Source organism: Anguilla anguilla, chromosome 12 (genome assembly GCF_013347855.1).
Source record: "Anguilla anguilla isolate fAngAng1 chromosome 12, fAngAng1.pri, whole genome shotgun sequence".
In the NCBI taxonomy this organism is placed as follows: Eukaryota; Metazoa; Chordata; class Actinopteri; order Anguilliformes; family Anguillidae; genus Anguilla; species Anguilla anguilla.
The window spans coordinates 18,752,946-18,774,748 of NC_049212.1; the positions used below are offsets into that span (position 1 = coordinate 18,752,946).

The 21,803-nt window shown below is 39.7% G+C and overlaps 3 protein-coding genes and 1 long non-coding RNA gene across 6 annotated transcripts in view; 3 read left to right on the forward strand and 1 right to left on the reverse strand.

Annotated features, from left to right (window-relative positions):
- Nucleotides 1-453: 453 nt before the first annotated feature.
- On the forward strand, nucleotides 454-4,427 carry LOC118209355 (extracellular calcium-sensing receptor-like). 2 transcript variants are annotated; one of them, XM_035384600.1, is made up of 6 exons: nucleotides 454-661; nucleotides 902-1,193; nucleotides 1,620-2,414; nucleotides 2,513-2,740; nucleotides 3,096-3,219; nucleotides 3,339-4,427. In XM_035384600.1, the coding sequence occupies exons 1-6, from the start codon at nucleotides 456-458 to the stop codon at nucleotides 4,250-4,252; spliced, it is 2,559 nt and encodes an 852-aa protein (XP_035240491.1). In that variant the 5' UTR covers nucleotides 454-455; the 3' UTR covers nucleotides 4,253-4,427. The 2 variants fall into 2 exon arrangements, with proteins under 2 accessions (XP_035240491.1, XP_035240492.1); XM_035384601.1 differs by having other exon boundaries at nucleotides 583-661; nucleotides 985-1,193.
- A 1,814-nt stretch (nucleotides 4,428-6,241) lies between these two features.
- Nucleotides 6,242-12,295, forward strand: LOC118209335 (extracellular calcium-sensing receptor-like). Of its 2 annotated transcripts, none has more exons than XM_035384575.1 (7): nucleotides 6,242-6,392; nucleotides 6,552-6,843; nucleotides 7,935-8,090; nucleotides 9,019-9,813; nucleotides 9,910-10,137; nucleotides 10,562-10,685; nucleotides 10,815-12,295. In XM_035384575.1, the coding sequence occupies exons 1-7, from the start codon at nucleotides 6,265-6,267 to the stop codon at nucleotides 11,726-11,728; spliced, it is 2,637 nt and encodes an 878-aa protein (XP_035240466.1). In that variant the 5' UTR covers nucleotides 6,242-6,264; the 3' UTR covers nucleotides 11,729-12,295. The 2 variants fall into 2 exon arrangements, with proteins under 2 accessions (XP_035240466.1, XP_035240467.1); XM_035384576.1 differs by having other exon boundaries at nucleotides 9,595-9,813.
- The window catches only part of LOC118209381, a 31,544-nt gene continuing 20,869 nt past the window's right edge, over nucleotides 11,129-21,803 (reverse strand). Inside the window, exons 2-3 of the long non-coding RNA XR_004761701.1 lie at nucleotides 19,901-19,985; nucleotides 11,129-11,167 (exon numbers count right to left, since the gene is read on the reverse strand). This is a non-coding gene — a long non-coding RNA (uncharacterized LOC118209381). The remainder of the gene's footprint in view (nucleotides 11,168-19,900; nucleotides 19,986-21,803) is intronic.
- On the forward strand, nucleotides 16,137-21,083 carry LOC118209371 (extracellular calcium-sensing receptor-like). The gene is made up of 6 exons (XM_035384627.1): nucleotides 16,137-16,330; nucleotides 16,490-16,781; nucleotides 17,846-18,640; nucleotides 18,736-18,963; nucleotides 19,380-19,503; nucleotides 19,633-21,083. The coding sequence occupies exons 1-6, from the start codon at nucleotides 16,284-16,286 to the stop codon at nucleotides 20,544-20,546; spliced, it is 2,400 nt and encodes a 799-aa protein (XP_035240518.1). The 5' UTR covers nucleotides 16,137-16,283; the 3' UTR covers nucleotides 20,547-21,083.

A 21,803-nucleotide genomic window follows, 5' to 3' on the forward strand; every position in this document is an offset into this window, starting at 1 on the left:
GGGGAGGGTTGTAACCCCCCAATGCCCCCCCACCCATGCCCTTGAATGAGACTGTAAATGAGTTCATATACTGCATGTCACATCCATCCATAACAAGGCTACGTCATGGATATATTTCAAATTTTGTCATGCCCACTTTTGAAATTTTGTATGTAAAACACAAATAATTCACTACAAATTCTTTGCTGAAAAATTTGGAACAATATTAATAGTGCCTTAAAGACAGGATGGCTCAAAGACAGCAAAATCTTTCCCCCAAAATCCAATCATTAAATTGAAAAGACTTCATATATCCTCAGAATTGTGTTTACATTTGGTATGACTTCACTGCCAATATAACTCCCCCACCTTCCTTATCCTGGGACCCAGTCATGCCTTTGAGAATCATAAATCGATAGAGAATTGAAATGGCTGTATTTAAACCTGGTACATAGCAGTGCTGGAGCAGCAGTGGGATGGCGCTGCAGATCATTCTGCTGGCACTAACAGTCCTCTGGGCTGCAGCACAGACTCCACCATGCAGATTACTGGGGAGGGCAGCCAAGCCCAGCTTTTATCAACATGGAGACATCAACATCGGCGGCGTTTTCGCCTTCCACCAAATTCCCGGGGAAATAAGCAACAAATTTGACACCAAACCTGAGCACCTGAAGTGTTCACGGTGAGATTAATAATGAATTAACATGTAGCTACTCAGCGTATTAGTGGTTATTTGACGATAAGGTTTTGTGGTAATTCAAACTATGGTAATATCAATTAAATTTCTTACAGAAAAAATACTTAATAGGATACAAGGATAATATTCAAGTAATGTGTAAAACTCTAATCTACTGAACAGTCTTTGTAAATTACCCTCCACATGCTTAGCCTGTCAAGCAATAATAAAGTGTGTAATTTCTAGAGTAATTTTGAGAGAATTCCGGTTGGCCCAGACCATGATCTTTGCCACTGAAGAAATAAACAACAGAACTGACCTCCTCCCAGGTGTATCTCTTGGATATAAGATACACGATTCCTGTGTCTCTCCAATATCCGCTACAAGAGCAGCCATGGCTATGATGAATGATTATGAGGATACATTGTCTGACACATCATGCTCCACACCAGCAGTAGTGCCGGCCATTATCGGGACATCCACTTCTACTGATGCCATTGCAATCGCAGGAACTGTTGGATTATTTCAGATTCCACTGGTAAGATTTCCTTTACTCCTTTGTATATACTTTCAAAAAGTTATTAATTCACTGATATGTACTGTAAGTGAAATGAGAATAGTCATGTCAAGTGGGTATAGGTCCCCTAAGTAGGGCTTTTCTATTGTGAAAATGTAATGGTATAAAACAATGATTGTGGGAAATGTGAAAACAATGTTCAACTATAATGATACAATGACAAACATAGTTGTCCCATTGGCTTATAACAAGTGATAATGCCAAACACAAAACAGAATTATAATGGATTTGAACTGAAGAGTCCCGAAAATGTTATCCTGATGATTTTGCTAACTGTTTTCTGGTTAAAAATGCAGTTTTGTTTCCAGTGTCAATTATATGATATCCAGTCTTTCTCTTGCATTCATTGTGGTTATGTTTTCATATAGTTTATATTAACATTTTCAGATCAGTCACTTTGCAACATGTGCATGTCTGAGTAATAGAAAAAGGTTCCCCACATTCTTCAGAACCATTCCCAGTGACTACTACCAGAGCAGAGCACTGGCTCAGCTGGTGAAACACTTTGGCTGGACCTGGATAGGAGCAGTAAGAGGTGATGATGACTACGGCAACAACGGAATGGCAACATTCATAAAAGCTGCTGAACAGGAAGGGATCTGCATTGAGTATTCAGAGAAATTTCGCTTAACAGAACCAGATAAATTACTTAAGGTTGTGGATGTTATCAAAAGAGGTTCTGCACGGGTAATTGTAGCATTTCTTGGTGAGAATCGAATGATCAAATTATTGGAGCAGCTGACCATTCAGAATATTACTGGTTTTCAAATGGTTGGCAGTGAAGGCTGGATAACATCAAGCAGTATAGCATCACCAAGCAGTTTCAGAACACTGGGAGGATCTATTGGATTTGCTATCACCCAAGGCAAAATAAATGGCTTGCAAGAATTTATATTAAAACTTCATCCATCCAAGTACCCTAATAACACTGATGTTACAGACTTTTGGGAAGCTGCTTTTCAGTGTAACCTCGGAAATGGAGACAAAAAGCCAAACGTTACCCCCTGCACTGGATCTGAGAGCTTGATTGAAATGGAAAATGCATACACTGATGCATCAGAGCTGAGAATATCCAACAATGTTTACAAAGCAGTATACGCTGTTGCTCATTCTCTACATGACCTGCTGGCATGTACACCCCATCAAGGCTGCACAAACAGTGTGAATACAGAGCCCTGGCAGGTAACTCAATCAGCCCGTCTTACATAGTTATTAAAACCTCCATTATGAACAAAGCCAAGGAAGCATTTCTCTTGGCTAAAATCCTTGTTTCTCTATAGGTACTAAGGGCTCTGAAAAACGTCAATTTTACATTGGGAACTGGAGAAAAGGTCTCTTTTGACAGTAATGGGGATCCAGTAGCCAGATATGAGGTGGTGAATTGGCAGCTTGGTCCTGATGGTGCAGTAAAGTTCAGAGTGGTCGGCGACTATGATGATTCTTTACCGTCTGGCCAGCAGTTTGTGATGAGACCTGTTAGTATGGTTTGGGCAGGTGGGCAAAAAGAGGTAAGTGTTTATGCACAACATGAAACGGTGGTCTGATAACAGCACAGATACCTGTATTCATCTTTCTGCGTTGAATAAGTTAAAGCAAAATGTAATAGCTAAGAGTCCAACTCACTAAATAGATGAAACAGCATAATGGCCTGTCCCTTCAAAATGTTTTTCTCTTACCAGACTGTAAAATGCTTAGCGGCATACATAAATAGAACCATAACAGAAAAAGAAATCACACACGTATGAGGGATGACTGTACTGTGAAAAGTAATATTACAAGTAATTATTATAAAGTATTTACACATCATATTGTCCTTTGGTGCTTTGAGTTTAAGAGTTGAAACATCTTGCACATCATGCACAGAAACCCAGGTCAGTGTGCAGTGAGAGCTGCCCCCCAGGCACCCGGAAGGCTGTGCAGAGAGGAAGGCATGTCTGCTGCTATGACTGTGTGCCCTGCGCTGAGGGAGAAATCAGCAATGTCACAGGTAGTTAACTCTAACGAGACTATGGAGAACATTTCTAAGTTGCACTTTTTATTGTATTGCATTTTACTGTACAGCCATAGCTGTAAGAGGGTTCTAACAATTATATTATTTCCTTACAGATTCTAATGACTGTATTCATTGTATGGAAGAATACTGGCCTAATGCTAAAAGAGATCGATGTGTTTCAAAGGTTGTCGAATTTCTGTCATTTCACGAAATTATGGGAATCGTGCTTGTTATTTTTTCCATATTTGGAGCATGTGTAACTGTATTTGTGGCTGTGCTGTTCTTTATAAAAAAGGACACACCCATTGTGAAAGCCAACAACTCAGAGCTGAGCTTCCTGCTGCTTTTTTCAGTGAAACTGTGTTTCCTTTGCTCTCTTACCTTCATCGGCCGGCCCTCTGAGTGGTCCTGTATGCTCCGCCACACTGCGTTTGGGATCACCTTTGTCCTCTGCATCTCCTGTGTTCTGGGGAAAACAATAGTGGTGTTAATGGCCTTCAGGGCTACACTTCCAGGCAGTAATGTCATGAAGTGGTTTGGGCCTCTGCAGCAGAGACTGAGTGTTCTTGCTTTCACTCTCATACAGGTCCTTATTTGTGTGCTTTGGTTAACAATATCCCCTCCATTCCCCAACAAGAACATGAAGCACTACAAAGAAAAGATCATTCTAGAATGTGATGTAGGATCAGCAGTGGGGTTCTGGGCTGTGCTGGGTTATATTGGTCTCCTCTCTATATTGTGCTTTGTTTTAGCTTTTCTAGCTCGTAAGCTCCCTGACAACTTCAATGAAGCCAAGTACATCACATTCAGCATGCTCATATTCTGTGCAGTCTGGATCACCTTCATACCAGCTTATGTCAGCTCACCTGGAAAGTTCACTGTAGCTGTGGAAATATTTGCAATTTTAGCATCTAGTTTTGGCTTGCTGTTCTGTATCTTTCTTCCAAAATGTTATATCATTTTATTCAGACCTGAGCAAAATACTAGAAAACATATAATGGGTAAAACAGATGTGAAATCTCAGTGATTGCCCGCACTATTTTATACCCAAGAGAACTGTATAGGATACTGGACAATAGAGTCATCTGTCAAATAAGAATGCAATGTCTTAACTTACATGAGGTTCACAAGAAATATATATTTGAAAGTAATGTTCCTGAATCCATTTTCACTAAAGGAACTTCACCAAACTTGTGGCTCACTTATTTTTAACATTACAACTTGTTCATTGAATTGTGGAAAAAGCACAATTAATTCATCACATAATTTGCAGTGAAATGACACATTCTTGCACCAAATACTGATACAATTAAAATGTTTAAGGAATATACCATGACAATCTGTCGTTTCTTATAAGCCGCTTTAATTCACAGCCTTATAAAATGTTTCAGAACTTCAGCGTTTATGGGTCACATGTGAATACTCCTGTCAGACGCCAGCGTGACACCCCTGGGAGGGAGATGCGGCAGTGCCGGGGAACACCGTTGGTTGCTGCATGGAGAGAGAGAGCCCGCACCCACACAAACATGAAATAAAATAAGTGCCATCTTCACGCATCCCCCTTACGGGTTCCAGGCAAAAACAATTAGCTAAAACAACAAGCTAAAATAACAAAGACACAAGAAAGTAAAACTACGCAACGGCTTTTCTGTGTGCCGCCCGTAGCTGTCCCAAACCACACAATACTGGGTCCATGCGCCTTCCTTCTTATGTTTATCAAATAAATCTACAGTATATCTACATCTTACCACACCCATCGAGGCACAACCGGTCCAACTAAAGGTGGCCTGATTTCGCCCTACTCCTGATTACTTCTTCACATTACATTAGATTACAGGCATTTAACAGACACTCTTATCCAGAGCAACTTACACAGCTTTTTTGTTTTTTTACATAGCATTTACATTGCATCCATTTATACAGCTGGATATATACTGACGTGATGCAGGTTAGGTACCTTGCATCAGGGGCCTAATCCTTTTATCTTACCCCTTGAAATCAGGGCCAGCTTTATTTGTTATAGTGGATCAGTGGATCCTCAGTTTTTCCATCCATCCATCCATCCATTATCTATACCCGCTTATCCTGAGCAGGGTTGCGGGGGGTGCTGGAGCCTATCCCAGCATGCATTTGGCGAGTGGCAGGAATACACCCAGGACAGGCCGCCAATCTACCGCAGGGCACACACACCATTCACTCACATACTTATACCAATTTTGAGTCTCCAATTAGCCTTCCTGCATGTCTTTGGACTATGGGAGGAAACCGGAGTACCTGGAGGAAACCCACACAGACAGAAAGGCTGCAAGCCGAGATTCGACCTTCTTTCTATGAGGCGACAGTGCTACCAACTGCACCACCGTGCCGCCTTGTTACATTTTTTGGTGACTCTATATATATATATATATATATATATATATACATATCATTATTTTTCTCGGCAGTATGCAGTATTGATTGGGGGGGGGGGGGGTTATTTGGCCTGTCTTGTAATACTTGGGTGACTGGGGGAGGGTTGTAACCCCCCAATGCCCCCCCACCCATGCCCTTGAATGAGACTGTAAATGAGTTCATATACTGCATGTCACATCCATCCATAACAAGGCTACGTCATAGATATATTTCAAATATTGTCATGCCCACTTTTGAAACTTTGAACGTAAAACACAAATAATTCATTACAAATTCTTTGCTGAACAATTTGGAACAATATTAATAGTGCCTTGAAGACAGGATGGCTCAAAGACAGCACAATCTTTCCCCCAAAATCCAATCATTAAATTGAAAAGACTTCATATATCCTCAGAATTGTGTTTTCATTTCGTATGACTTCACTGCCAATATAACCCCCCACCTTCCTTATCCTGGGACCCAATCATGCCTTTGAGAATCATAAATCGATAGAGAATTGAAATGGCTGTATTTAAACCTGGTACACAGCAGTGCTGGAGCAGCAGTGGGATGGCGCTGCAGATCATTCTGCTGGCACTAACAGTCCTCTGGGCTGCAGCACAGACTCCACCATGCAGAATACTGGGGATGGCAGCCAAGCCCAGCTTCTATCAACATGGAGACATCAACATTGGCGGGGTCTTCGCCCTCAGCAGTGAAACCAAAAAAATGAGCATGCAATTCACTAGGACACCAGAGCCAAGGAAATGTGTACGGTAAGATTAATTAAGATTGAGCATTTAACACCTGTTTGTAATGGTAGTTATTTGAAGCTAAGGTACATTTTCATTATGTATGTTCATGTTCAATTTACAGACTGCATTATGATGTATTACAAGGTCACCTAAATAATCAGCATAATGTATAATTTCTAGAGTTAATTTCAGAGGATTCCGAGAGGCCCAGACCATGATATTTACCATTGAAGAAATAAACAACAGAACTGACCTCCTGCCCGGTGTATCTCTTGGATATAAGATATACGATTCCTGCATCTCTACAATATTCTCTATAAGAGCGGCCATGGCTTTGCTGAACGGTTATGAGGAAACACTGTCTGACACATCATGTTCCACACCACCAGCAATACAGGCCATTATCGGGGAAACCACTTCAACTAATTCCATTGCAATTGCATCAACCGTTGGATTATTTCAAATTCCAGTGGTAAGAGTTCCTTTTTTCTCCTTTATACATATTACCAAACAGTAACTAACTAAGATTTAACTGAAATATATAGAATATATAGAAGAATATATATGTCAAGTATGTTTGGGTTTCCCAAGCATTGATTTTCTAATGTGAAAATTTAATGATAAAAAGACTATTTATGGGAAATGTAGTGGAATTAAAGTTTACAATGATACTGTTATAAACAGTTGTCTGTTCTGCTTTTATAGATTGATCGTATCAGCCACAAAAATAAAACTATAATGCATTTCAAATTATTTACAACACAACTGAAAAATCCATGATATGCAATCCTGAAGATTTTACTAGGTGTTTTATGGTAAATAAAGCAGGTGATTTCCATTGTGTCAATAATGATGTTCTCACCTCTTGATTTTTGGGAACCAAAAGTTATTGGACAATTGGCTACTCAGCTATTTCTCGGTCAGCTATGTGTTGTTGCATCGTTAGTTAATGCACAAAAAGCTAGCTAAAGGTCTATAGTTTATTCAGTGTGAAATTTATATTTGGAGTGTGTTGCAGTTGTTACTCAACATAAGGACCATAGAAGTGTCGATGGCAGTACAGCAAGCTATTGTGGGGTGAAAAAATACAATTAATCAATCAAATACATCTGAAACATTGGGTGTGTCATAATCAAATGTTTGGTGCATTATTAAGAAGCACTGGTGAGCTCAGCAAGAGCAAAGTACTTAAAGGGGAATTGCACTTTATAACACTTCTGCTTCTCATGACTGATATTGTCCTTCTAATGAATGTGTCACCCTTAATTATTCGATTAGTTATTTCATTTTAAATGTCTAACGTTAGAAAGAAAGACTTTTTTTAGCGCAAGTCCTCGTAGTACGGTTTCCGTTTTTTTCCCCTTCTTCTTCAATTTCGTTTTGCGGCAAAATCGAGAAGTGAAGCAAAACATTCCGTTAACTTAGCGTCGAATCAAACATTTTGTTTGATGCGATATCGGTGTAATAATGAGGTGCATTGTACCCTGTTGTTATAATGCCCCCGTTAAACTTGCCTTGAAAGCACATTTTCATAGTTTTCCACGTGATGCAACTTTGTGCCAGACATGGCTGGATGTAATCAGACACCCCAACATAACAGCCGAAGAAGTTCGCAAACAAGGACTAATGCAGCGACCACTTGAAGCCACCAACTACAAAGGCAACCCTCTTAAGCCTGGAGCTGTACCGGTTTTGTCATCGTTGGTCCAACTGCTGGAGGTAGGTACTAAGCGGGCTGGCTAACGCTATCGCGTCTGTCTGTGATACATGGGATGTCCACGGTAAGTTAGATGGCTTGCTGGATGTTGTTATAAGGTTGCCACCATCCATTTATTTCGTCCTCAGACATTTTCGGTTTCGCTAGCTAGTAGTAATACAATACTATTTCTACGACCAACCTAATGTTATTGTCTGCAGGCACGCCCACATCAGAAGTCGCGCAATGATATGAATTCTCGAGTTCGACACTAAACTGCCTGGGTCTACTTCCTGCATTTGTAAAGGAAAACAACAAAATAGTGTAAAATATTAAGATAATTAAATTACTAATCGAAAAATGAAGGGTGACACATTCATTAGAAAGACAATATCAGTCATGAGAAGCAGAAGTGTTATAAGTGCAATTCCCCTTTAATAGTTTATTTTGAAATTTGTTTTGCCAAAAATAAATGATTTTAAATATTTTAACAAGTTATATATAAGAAACACAAATGAATAGGCCATGAGACAAGGTACTGAATTATTACTTCTAGTAAATGCACTGTAGATTCAGTTCAGATATTTTCTGACTCAGTGTAACACTGATGCTGACACATGCAAATGTATATTTTTAAGACTGAAGGTGTGAAGGTATGGGTTGTGAATTTTTACTGATGGAGATAACCAGTGGTTTTATAACTGTTTCATTACCTGAACAACAATATAGACACAATTCTCTTGCATCCCACATAGTTCTGTAACGCCGCGTAAACTTATGCCTTTACAAATATGCAATCACAAAAATGCCAGCTGCCTGTTCCTCATACCCATCAGACCTTCCTGGTAAAAGCAACATTGCAATGGTGACTGAGTGATTACTTTAATGATGTGCATGTTTCCTCACATGTTTAAGCTCTGCTAGATGTGACTGTGTCCATTGTCTTTTCAGATCAGTCACTTTGCAACATGTGCATGTCTGAGCAATAGAAAAGTATTCCCCACATTCTTCAGAACCATTCCCAGTGACTATTACCAGAGCAGAGCACTGGCTCAGCTGGTGAAGCACTTTGGCTGGATCTGGATAGGAACAGTGAGAAGTGATGATGCTTACGGCAATAACGGAATGGCCACATTTACAAAAGCTGCTGAAGAGTATGGCATCTGCATTGAGTATTCTGAGAAAATTCACATAGCAGAACAAGAGAAATTACATAAGGTTATAGATGTTATCAAAAGAGGTACTGCAAAGGTAATTGTAGCATTTTTTTCTCATGTTGAGATGAAGATTTTACTAGAACAGCTGACCCTTCAGAATATTACTGGTCTCCAGATGGTTGGCAGTGAAGGCTGGATAACAGCAAGCAGTCTAGTGACACCTACGAGCTTCAGAATACTGGGAGGATCTATTGGCTTTGCGGTTACCCAAGGCAAAATAAATGGCCTCAGAGAATTTCTAGTAAAACTTCACCCCTCACAACAGCCAGGAAACCTTGCTGTTGTAGAATTTTGGGAAACTCTGTTTCAGTGCTCCCTTATGAATGAAAACAATCTACCAGACATCAACCTCTGCACTGGATCGGAGAGCTTGATTGAACAGGAAAATGAGTACACTGATGTATCAGAGCAGAGAATCCCCAACAATGTTTATAAAGCAGTATACGCTGTTGCTCATTCTCTACATGACCTGTTGGCATGCACACCCCATCAAGGCTGTACAAACAGCGTGAAAACAGAACCCTGGCAGGTAACTCTATAAGCACTTATATGCTTAATAAAATTCCCATTATAAACAAAACCAACCAAGCATTTACTTTTGACTGAAATAATTGTGTCTTTACAGCTTCTTAGGGCTCTGAAAAATGTAAATTTCACTTTGGAAACTGGAGAGCAAGTCTCTTTTGACAGTAATGGAGACCCTGTAGCCAGATATGACGTGCTGAACTGGCAGCTTGGTCCTGATGGTGCAGTAGAATTCAAAATGGTCGGCTACTATGATGCTGCTTTACCATCTGGGCAGCAGTTTGTGATGAGTCCTGTTAGTATGGTTTGGGCAGGTGGGCAAAAAGAGGTAAGTGTTTATGCACTAAATGAAAACTGATGACATCACATGTATGCGGCTGTAGACCTGTATGCAGCTTTTAGCACTGAGATAAATATTTAAATAATTAAATAAGAGTTAATTTCACAAAACTGAAGCAAGTCAATATGGACCTGGCCCATCAAAATAAAGTTCTAATTTTACTGCAAAATGCTATCTGCAAGGTAAATAAAACTATATAAAACAGGTAACAAAAAATAATAAATAATAAAATAATAATTTAAAAAAACATGTGGATGAAGAAATTATCATACTTCTCTGTGATAATAATCTGTTTCCAGTAGGCTATGTGATGTTCTATAAATATAAAATATTTCTAATAATTATTGTAAAGTATTTACAAATCACATTGTCAATGAGTGTTTTGAGTTAAGAGTTGAAACATATTGCACAGAAACCCAGGTCAGTGTGCAGTGAGAGCTGTCCTCCAGGCACCCGGAAGGTCATGCAGAGAGGAAGGCCTGTCTGCTGCTATGATTGTGTGCCCTGTGCTGAGGGAGAAATCAGCAATGCCACAGGTAACACAAACCAGTCTGTTGTGCTCATTATTTTACGCTCACTATTCAGTCAAAGCTGTCGGCTCTGAAAATGAACATATTATCATCACTATGAGTTTTCTAATCATTGTGATCATTGTTCTTTTGCAGATTCTAATGACTGTATTCAGTGTATGGAAGAATACTGGCCTAATGCTAAAAGAAATGAATGTGTTTTAAAGGCTGTCGAATTTCTGTCCTTTGAAGAAATTATGGGAATAATGTTTGTTGTTTTTTCCATATTTGGAGTGTGTTTTACTGCATTTGTGGCTGTGCTGTTCTTTATAAAGAAGGACACACCCATTGTGAAAGCCAATAACTCAGAGCTGAGCTTCCTGCTGCTCTTTTCATTGAAACTGTGTTTCCTTTGCTCTCTTACCTTCATCGGCCGGCCCTCTGAGTGGTCCTGTATGCTGCGCCACACTGCGTTTGGGATCACCTTTGTCCTCTGCATCTCTTGTGTTCTGGGAAAAACAATAGTGGTGTTAATGGCCTTCAGGGCTACACTTCCAGGCAGTAATATCATGAAGTGGTTTGGGCCTCCCCAGCAGAGACTGAGTGTTCTTGCTTTCACTCTCATACAGGTCCTTATTTGTGTGCTTTGGTTAACAATATCCCCTCCTCTCCCCAACAAGAACACGAAACACTACAAAGAAAAGATCATTCTAGAATGTGAAATAGGATCAGCAGTGGGGTTCTGGGCTGTACTGGGTTATATTGGACTCCTCTCTGTATTGTGCTTTGTTTTAGCTTTTCTAGCTCGTAAATTGCCTGACAAGTTCAATGAAGCCAAATTCATCACATTCAGCATGCTAATATTCTGTGCAGTCTGGATCACCTTTATACCAGCTTATGTCAGCTCACCTGGAAAGTTCACTGTAGCTGTTGAGATCTTTGCAATTTTAGCATCTAGTTTTGGCTTGCTATTCTGTATCTTTCTTCCAAAATGTTACATAATGTTATTCAGACCTGAGCAAAATACAAGAAAGCATATAATGGGTAAAACAGATGTGAAATCTCAGTGATTGCCCGCACTATTTTATACCCAAGAGAACTGTATAGGGTACTGGATGATAGAGTCATGCAATGTCTTAACTTACATGATATTTAATTGAAATAAATGTTCCTGAATCCATTTTCACTAAAGGAACTTCACCATACCTGTGGCTTAGTTGGCTCACTTATTTTCAACATTACAACTTCATTCAATTGTGGAAAAAATACAATTAATTTAGCACATAATCTGCAGTGATATGAGACGCTCTTGCACCGAATACTGATACAATTAAAATGTTTAAGGAATATACTATGACAATCTGTTGATTCTCATAAGCTGCTTTAATTCACAGCATTATAAAATGTTTCAGAACTTCAGTGTTTATGGGTCTCATGTGAATGAGAGCCACTGTTAGCATTCCAGAAACGTTGCTCTGGAAACTTGCTGGCTAAAAATGTAAAAGCATTTACACAAGTGTTCCGTTTTAATTTGTTCCGTGTGAACATGACGGAGTGAAATTATGGCAAGGCAGAAAAGCAATGCTGCCATAATTATACGCCTGCCACATGCCTGCATGACACCCCTGGGAGGGAGATGCGGCAGTGCCAGGGAACACCGTTGGTTGCCGCATGGAGAGAGAGAGCGCGCACCCACACAAACATGAAATAAAATAAGTGCCACCTTCACCCTTCCCCTCACGGGTTCCAGGCAAAAACAATTAGCTAAAGCAACAAGCTAAAATAACGAAGACACAAGAAAGTAAAACTATGCAAAGGCTTTTCTGTGTGCCGCCCGTAGCTGTCCCGCCTTCCCAGCCGGCTCCAACTCCTCCAGCATCCCAGCTGAGGATTACTTCTTTTGGTCTTTCCTTTTTCCTCAAACCTATTTCCACAAATAAAAATAAACCAAAATCAATCATAACAGCGCTCTCGGTGTGAGCTCCCGGTCTCGGCCCCAAACTGTGGAGAGCAGCACACCTTTATGCACCGGGGCTGATTAGCTAACACAACCCAGGGCTGCGTTTCCCAGTTTCGATGTACCTTAACGTCTTACGAAGGTTTCTAAGGTATACCTTTTAAAGGGAAACCGCTTTTTTACGAGTGTTTCCCAGACTATACCTTAACAGTTGCCTTAAGGGACACTTCCAAAGGTACGTCGTAAGTTGGAGCTGGCCTTCACTGTGGTGCTGAAAAGTTTATCAATCAATGCCAAGCGAATCAATTGTCTCACTTGTAAAGGCTTATGAATGGCGTTTTACTATAACAAGTGTTGTCATAATCATTTTTTGTCAATCTAATATTGCAGAAGAGGAAGCTATGCCTACTAAAGATCATCTGCTAATCTCTTTAAGGGTCAAAACGAGACCTTGTGATAGTTTCAATCAATAAATGTAGGCTACAAAAGATAAAATAGAGAGCATCAATCGGGACCTATACGCCATAATCTCGGACTTCTAGGAAGCCCAGGAAACAGGATATATGGTACAAATGGGTGAATTATTTTGTTCTTATTGAAACAAAGGTCTAATGTTAATTTGTTTTTGTCACACAATATATAGGCAACTGTAGCAGCATTTCCACTGATTCCCACAGACTTTTCTCTGCAGTGCAAAAATGATCGTAGATGAAAGGCAAAATCGCGTCTGTGGAAATTGATCATGATTAATTCTATACCGGGTATGCCTTATGAATTGGCCTACCTGTTAAAGTGATATGTTCATCCACCTTGTTTTGCTGTTGGATAGTCTTAAGTTTAACCAAGATTATTGGGTTGTTTACTGAAAATCGTAAAACAACATGTTAAGAAAGAAATGTTCTGTAATGTTGATATTTACCCAGTGCTATTTTATTTTATATAGGAGTTGTGAGCTCCTGTTTGTTCATTATGAGCCACCATACCTGTATGTGTGTTTATGGCTAGGCCAATCTACGTGCTTTGGTTCTATCTAGTTCGGACATGCAAGTATACTCACTCAACGTCGGCTTTGCTCACACGGTTTTGTATTCTTAATAAACCGGCGGTTTGTTCCAAGTCAATGGGATCATTGACTCACACACAAACAAACAAATTTCTACAGGGTATGCACTCAGAAAAGCCATATCCTCAGTAAGCTCCACTACGTAAACATAATATACGCCTATTTTTTCACAAATTGGATTAGTATTGTAGATAGGCCCTATACTTTATTACCATCGCGATGGGAATAGACAGGTGAAACGACAACATTCTCATGATGTGCTATGCACAGAAACGTTGTTTGGATAATTCATTTTCATAAAGTTAATATTAAACTATGTAATTTTCACTTGCAGATGTGCTACTAGATGCGCACTGTAGTACAACTGTCGATTTGAAAACAAAATGTTGGCATAAGGCTAAAACTGCGGAGCGCATCGCTAAGGGACAGCTTACGAGTGCTTCAGACCACCCTTTTAAAGGTATACCTTTCAGAAGGTATACCTTAGCTAAGGAGGCGCTGGGAAACAGCTCGAGACCTAAAGGAAGACCTTAAGGTATACCTTACGACGCACGTAGCGCTAAGGAGACTCTGGGAAACGCAGCTCAGGTGTGTGTGCTGTCTCCACCAGCCGGTGCAGCCGAGACCAATCCGCCTCTCTGGCGGACCGAATGCTACAACACCCCTCTTTATTTCTTACCTGTTGCCTCAGGAGTTAAATGCATTCAGCTTTGGACTAGAGGTCAGAATGTGCCACCAAAGTGAATTTGGTGGAGCAGTCCTGTCATTAAATTGCCTATTAAGTGAATGAAAATATGGCATGGCATGTCATAATTTCACCCCTTATTTCCTCAACTGATGTCTTTGGAGTCTAATTGGAGACTCTAAATTGCCCACATCAATGAGTGTGAGTGAATGGTATGTGTACCCTGCAATAGATTGGCGGCCTGTCCAGGGTGTATTCCTACCTCTCGCCTAATGCACGCTGGAATAGGCTCCAGCACTTTTTGAAACAATTACTGGAAACATATCTGGCACTGTCATGTGAATGCTATCTGCTCAGTTGAATATGGGGTATTCATTGTTTGTGTAAGCAGGCTAAGCCACTAGATTACCAGAAATGTCTATATGAAAATGTTCTATGTTACATGTGTGAAAGCGGTGATGTAATCTATGCATCACATCAGAAATGTACAAGAAATAAAATATTCACCAAGCAAGAATAATCATGTTTTGGTATTTTTGTATCTGCCAAATGGGCCTATATGCTCACTCATTTTCAGTCATGTAGAGCTCCTTACTTATGAATTAACTGGCAGCTGAAGTCCAATCTTGTCAATCTTGTTGTGCCCCACGCCATGCCCCCAGAACACACACACACACACACACACATTTTTTTCTCACAGGTATTCAAAAATGTGCATGTGCACAGACAAACACATGCAAAAAAACCCATACATGTGTGAAGTGGAGTCCCTCTTTAACAACACTACAACAATCTATCCTTCCTAGTCTTAAATTAACCTCGACTTTGTCCTTCAGTGTTGCCTAAGCTGCCCTGTCTGCACTCTCGCTGCTATCAATCTCTGCATGAGCAGGTACCCAGAGGTACCTTATGCTACTGCCCTCTTTCCCTGGCTTATACAGCTCCACCATAGCCTCCCCCTCCATGTCAGGTTGAGCACTGGATCCCCCATCTTCCAGAGCGACTGCTTGCTTGAACCCAGCCTACTCCACCAACCAAATAAATCACATATTTGGCAGCCATCTGGAGCTGGGGGATAATTCAAATCCTACTCTTTAGCTGTCAGGGTCTTTGGAGTCATCTGTAAACACTTGTCAGTACCTCATTCCTGTCTTAGTACCACACATACTGGGTCTCTGCCCCTTCCTTCTTAAGTTTATCAAATTAATCTACAGTATATCTACATCTGGCCACACTCATCGAGGGACAACCGGTCCAACTAAAAGGGGCCTGATTTCTCCTCCCTACTCCTGATTACTTCTTTACATTACATTAGATTACAGGCATGATGACTATATATATATAATATAATTTTTTTTTCAGCATTATGCTGTATTGTTTTGGGGGGGGGTTATTTGGCCTGTCTTGCAATACTTGTCATGCCCACTTTTGAATCATTGAATGTAAAACACATATAATTCATTACAAATTCTTTCCTGAAAAATATAAGAAAGAAATTTGGAACAAAATGAATAGTGCCTTGAAGACAGGATGGTTCCAAGATAGCACAATCTTTCCCCCAAAATTCAATAGTTAAAAAAAGATTTCATATATCCTCAGAATTTTGTTTACATTTGGTATGACTTCACTGCCAATATAACCCCCCACCTTCCTTATCCTGGGACCCAGTCATGCCCTTGAGAATCACAGATCGATGGAGAATTAAAACTGCTGTATTTAAGCCTGGTACACAGCAGTGCTGGATCTGAGATGTGCAGTGGGATGGCACTGCAGATCATTCTACTGGCACTAACAGTCCTCTGGGCTGCAGCACAGACTCCACCATGCAGAATACTGGGGAGGGCAGCCAAGCCCAGCTTCTATCAACATGGAGACATCAACATCGGTGGGGTCTTTGCCCTCCATGGTGAAACCAGGAAAATGAGCCTGCAATTCACAAAGACACCAGAGCCAAGGAAATGTGTACGGTAAGGTGAATTAAGATGGAGCATTTAACACCTGTTTGTAATGGTTGTTATTTGAAGTTAAGGTACATTTTCATTATGTATGTTCATGTTCAATTTGCAGACTGCATTATGATGTATTACAAGGACACTTAAATAATCAGCATAATGTATAATTTCTAGAGTTAATTTCAGAGGATACAGAGAGGCCCAGACCATGATATTTACCATTGAAGAAATAAACAACAGAACTGACCTCCTGCCCGGTGTATCTCTTGGATATAAGATATACGATTCCTGCATCTCTACAATATTCTCTATAAGAGCGGCCATGGCTTTGCTGAACGGTTATGAGGAAACACTGTCTGACACATCATGTTCCACACCACCAGCAATACAGGCCATTATCGGGGAAACCACTTCAACTAATTCCATTGCAATTGCATCAACTGTTGGATTATTTCAAATTCCAGTGGTAAGAGTTCCTCTTTTCTCCTTTATACATATTACCAAACTGTAACTAACTAAGATTTAACTGAAATAAGAATATATATGTCAAGTATGCTTGGTTTCCCAAGCATTGATTTTCTAATGTGAAGATTTAATGATAAAAAAGACTCTTTATGTGAAATAATTATTGTGAAATGGAAGTTTACAAGGATACTATTGTCTATTATTATAATCACTTGTCTCTTCTGCTTTTCTAAATCGATCGTGTCAACCACAGAAATAAAACTATAATGCATTTCAACTTATTTACAACACAACTGAGAAATCCATGAAATACAATCTTGAAGATTTTACTAGGTGTTTTCTGGTAAATAGCAAACTATCATGGGGTGAAAAAATAGAATAAATCAATCAAATACAGCTGAAACATTTGGTGTGTCATAATCAAATGTTTGGTGCATTATTGAGAGGCAATAATGATGAAGAACAACAGGAAAAACAGGAACAATAATCTGATCAAAAAATATCTCGACCATTTGACAAAAAACATCCACAATGATATGATACCCATGACATAGTATATTTTGAAATTTGTTTTGCCTAAAATAAATGATTTTAAGTATTTTAATGATTTATATGAAAGAAACACAAATGAATAGGCCATGAGACAAGGTACTGAATATTACTTCTAGTAAATGCACTGTAGGTTCATTTCAGATATTTTCTGACTCAGTGTAACACTGTAAATGCTGACACATGCAAATTAATATTTTTAAGACTGATGGTGTGATAGTATAGGTTGTGAAACTTTACTGATGGAGATAACCAGTGGTATACAACTGTTTCATTACCTGAACCACAATATAGACACAATTCTCTTGCATCCCACATAGTTCTGTAACCCCGCTTACACGTATTCCTTTACAAATATACCATCACAAAAATGTCAGCTGCCTGTTCCTCATACCCATCAGACCTTCCTGGTAAAAGCAACCTTGCAATGGTGATTGAGTGATTACTTTAATGATGTGCATGTTTCCTCACATGTTTAAGCTCTGCTAGATGTGACTGTGTCCATTGTCTTTTCAGATCAGTCACTTTGCAACATGTGCATGCCTGAGCAACAGAAAAGTATTCCCCACGTTCTTCAGAACCATTCCCAGTGACTATTACCAGAGCAGAGCACTGGCTCAGCTGGTGAAGCACTTTGGCTGGACCTGGATAGGAGCAGTGAGAAGTGATGATGACTATGGCAACAACGGAATGGCCACGTTTATAAAAGCTGCTGAAGAGCATGGCATCTGCATTGAGTATTCTGAGAAATTTCACACAACAGAACCAGAGAAATTACATAAGGTTATAGATGTTATCAAAAGAGGCACTGCAAAGGTAGTGGTAGCATTTTTTGCTCATGTTGAGATGAAGATTTTACTAGAACAGCTGACCCTTCAGAATATCACTGGTCTTCAGATGGTTGGCAGTGAAGGCTGGATAACAGCAAGCAGTCTAGTGACACCTACGAGTTTCAGAATACTGGGAGGATCTATTGCGTTTGCTGTTACCCAAGGCAAAATAAATGGTCTCAGAGAATTTCTATTAAAACTTCATCCATCAGAACAGCCAGGAAACCTTGCTGTTGTAGAATTTTGGGAAACTCTGTTTCAGTGCTCCCTTATAAATGAAAACAACCTAACAGACATCAACCTCTGCACTGGATCTGAGAGCTTGATTGAACAGGAAAATGAATACACTGATGTATCAGAGCAGAGAATCCCCAACAATGTTTACAAAGCAGTATACGCTGTTGCTCATTCTCTACATGACCTGCTGGCATGTACACCCCATCAAGGCTGCACAAACAGTGTGAAAACAGAGCCCTGGCAGGTAACTCTATAAGCACTTATATGCTTAATAAAATAACCATTATCAACAAAGCCAACCAAGCATTTCTTTTGACTAAAATAATTGTTTCTTTGCAGCTTCTTAGGGCTCTGAAAAATGTAAATTTCACTTTGGAAACTGGAGAGCAAGTCTCTTTTGACAGTAATGGAGACCCTGTAGCCAGATATGAGGTGGTGAACTGGCAGCTTGGTCCTGATGGTGCAGTAGAGTTCAGAGTGGTCGGCTACTATGATGCTTCTTTACCATCTGGGAAGCAGTTTGTGATGAGTCCTGTTAGTATGGTTTGGGCAGGTGGGCAAAAAGAGGTAAGTGTTTATGCACTAAATGAAAACTGATGACATCACATGTATGCGGCTGTAGACCTGTATGCAGCTTTTAGCACTGAGATAAATATTTAAATAATTAAATAAGAGTTAATTTCACAAAACTGAAGCAAGTCAATATGGACCTGGCCCATCAAAATAAAGTTCTAATTTTACTGCAAAATGCTATCTGCAAGGTAAATAAAACTATATAAAACAGGTAACAAAAAATAATAAATAATAATTTTAAAAAACATGTGGATGAAGAAATTATCATACTTCTCTGTGATAATAATCTGTTTCCAGTAGGCTATGTGATGTTCTATAAATATAAAATATTTCTAATAATTATTGTAAAGTATTTACAAATCACATTGTCAATGAGTGTTTTGAGTTAAGAGTTGAAACATATTGCACAGAAACCCAGGTCAGTGTGCAGTGAGAGCTGTCCTCCAGGCACCCGGAAGGTCATGCAGAGAGGAAGGCCTGTCTGCTGCTATGATTGTGTGCCCTGTGCTGAGGGAGAAATCAGCAATGCCACAGGTAACACAAACCAGTCTGTTGTGCTCATTATTTTACGCTAACTATTCAGTCAAAGCTGTCGGCTCTGAAAATGAACATATTATCATCACTATGAGTTTTCTAATCATTGTGATCATTGTTCTTTTGCAGATTCTAATGACTGTATTCAGTGTATGGAAGAATACTGGCCTAATGCTAAAAGAAATGAATGTGTTTTAAAGACTGTTGAATTTTTGTCCTTTGAAGAAATTATCGGAATAATGTTTGTTGTTTTTTCCATATTTGGAACGTGTTTTACTGCATTTGTGGCTGTGTTGTTCTTTATAAAGAAGGACACACCCATTGTGAAAGCCAACAACTCAGAGCTGAGCTTCCTGCTCCTCTTTTCATTGAAACTGTGTTTCCTTTGCTCTCTTACCTTCATCGGCCGGCCCACTGAGTGGTCCTGTATGCTGCGTCACACTGCGTTTGGGATCACCTTTGTCCTCTGCATCTCTTGTGTTCTGGGGAAAACAATAGTGGTGTTAATGGCTTTCAGGGCTACACTTCCAGGCAGTAATGTGATGAAGTGGTTTGGGCCTCCGCAGCAGAGACTGAGTGTTCTAGCTTTCACTCTCATACAGGTCCTTATTTGTGTGCTTTGGTTAACAATATCCCCTCCTCTCCCCAACAAGAACATGAAGCACTACAAAGAAAAGATCATTCTAGAATGTGAAATAGGATCAGCAGTGGGGTTCTGGGCTGTACTGGGTTATATTGGGCTCCTCTCTCTACTGTGCTTTGTTTTAGCTTTTCTGGCTCGTAAGTTGCCTGACAAGTTTAATGAAGCCAAATTCATCACATTCAGCATGCTCATATTCTGTGCAGTCTGGATCACTTTTATACCAGCTTATGTCAGCTCACCTGGAAAGTTCACTGTAGCTGTGGAGATTTTTGCTATTTTAGCATCTAGTTTTGGCTTGTTATTCTGTATCTTCCTTCCAAAATGTTATATAATGTTATTCAGACCTGAGCAAAATACGAGAAAGCATATAATGGGTAAAACAGATGTGAAATCTCAGTGATTACCTGCACCATTTCATACCCGAGTGAATTTTTATATGATACTGGACCACAGAGTCATAGTATGTGAAATAAGTGCAATGACGTCTTCCCGTCATACGTTTCACAAGATATATGAATGGAAGAAATTATGTGACGGCAAACCTCAAGAAATTCACCAATGAGTCTGGCTTAGTTGGCTGAGTTAATTTAGAACTACAAACAAACAAGTCATACGCATATAAATCTAACAGGAATTTAAACAGGGCCCAGCAGCTCCAGTGCTTGTTACAACTCAGCAACATGCAAGACAAAGGTACAAAATGGTACAAAAAATTACTATGACAATAAAAACTATGATGTTAGTGTGAACAAAGCTGTCACATTACTGGATCAAGCATGCAAAACATACAATACTCTCAAAGACATCAAGCTGCGTTGTCTTACCACTGAAAAAAATAAATAAATAAAATACAAAATAAATAAATCCAATCAGAATGCAAATGAAGCAGACATACAAAATAAATGATACTACAAAATAAAAAATAAATGATGAAATAAATGAGCCTACTTTATTACCTAGCTTGTCAGTACACATTCTCTCCGTCATGGCAGTTAGAAAAAAAAATGTTACCACAGGTGCACATTTATATATGGAATGATGTGTTAGCTTTTATAATTCACTTTTTCATTTTCAAGGTAATCGGTGAACATGAGCTTGCTTATCTTGCTAGTTAGCCAGAATTAACAAAATCATAGCTTGCCAAGACATTACCAAGCGCTGGGTCCTCACGGAATGCGTGTCCGCGAAACGTTGTAAAATATTCACAGTTAACACGTGCTCTCCTCCATGTTGCGTCACGTGTGTCATTGAGGGGGTCAGTTAGTTCTTTTTCAGTTAGTTCACTGTCAAATTAATTTACCAGCGATTTTGAAAACGTATCCTGTACAGTTTGTCAGCACTCACGGATTAGCCTACCTCAGGCTACTAGAGCAGACAGACCAGAGACTGTAAAAAATATGGACACAGCTACTGTGACGTCACCCATTGACTCTCCGTGGGTCTCTAAAACACGTTTTGAAGCTCAATGGCGGGCGCGGCCATTTTCTCGATTTGGAGCCAAAACCATAGAGTTAAGCGGTCTTGTGATTTTTACAATTTGATTGACAGTCCGGTGCGGAAAAGCCCCTCAACCTGAACGAGGCTAGCTGACTGTCTGCCGTTATGTTTTAAAATATATTATCAGATGTTTACGGAGTTTAATTTCCATCCGTGACTG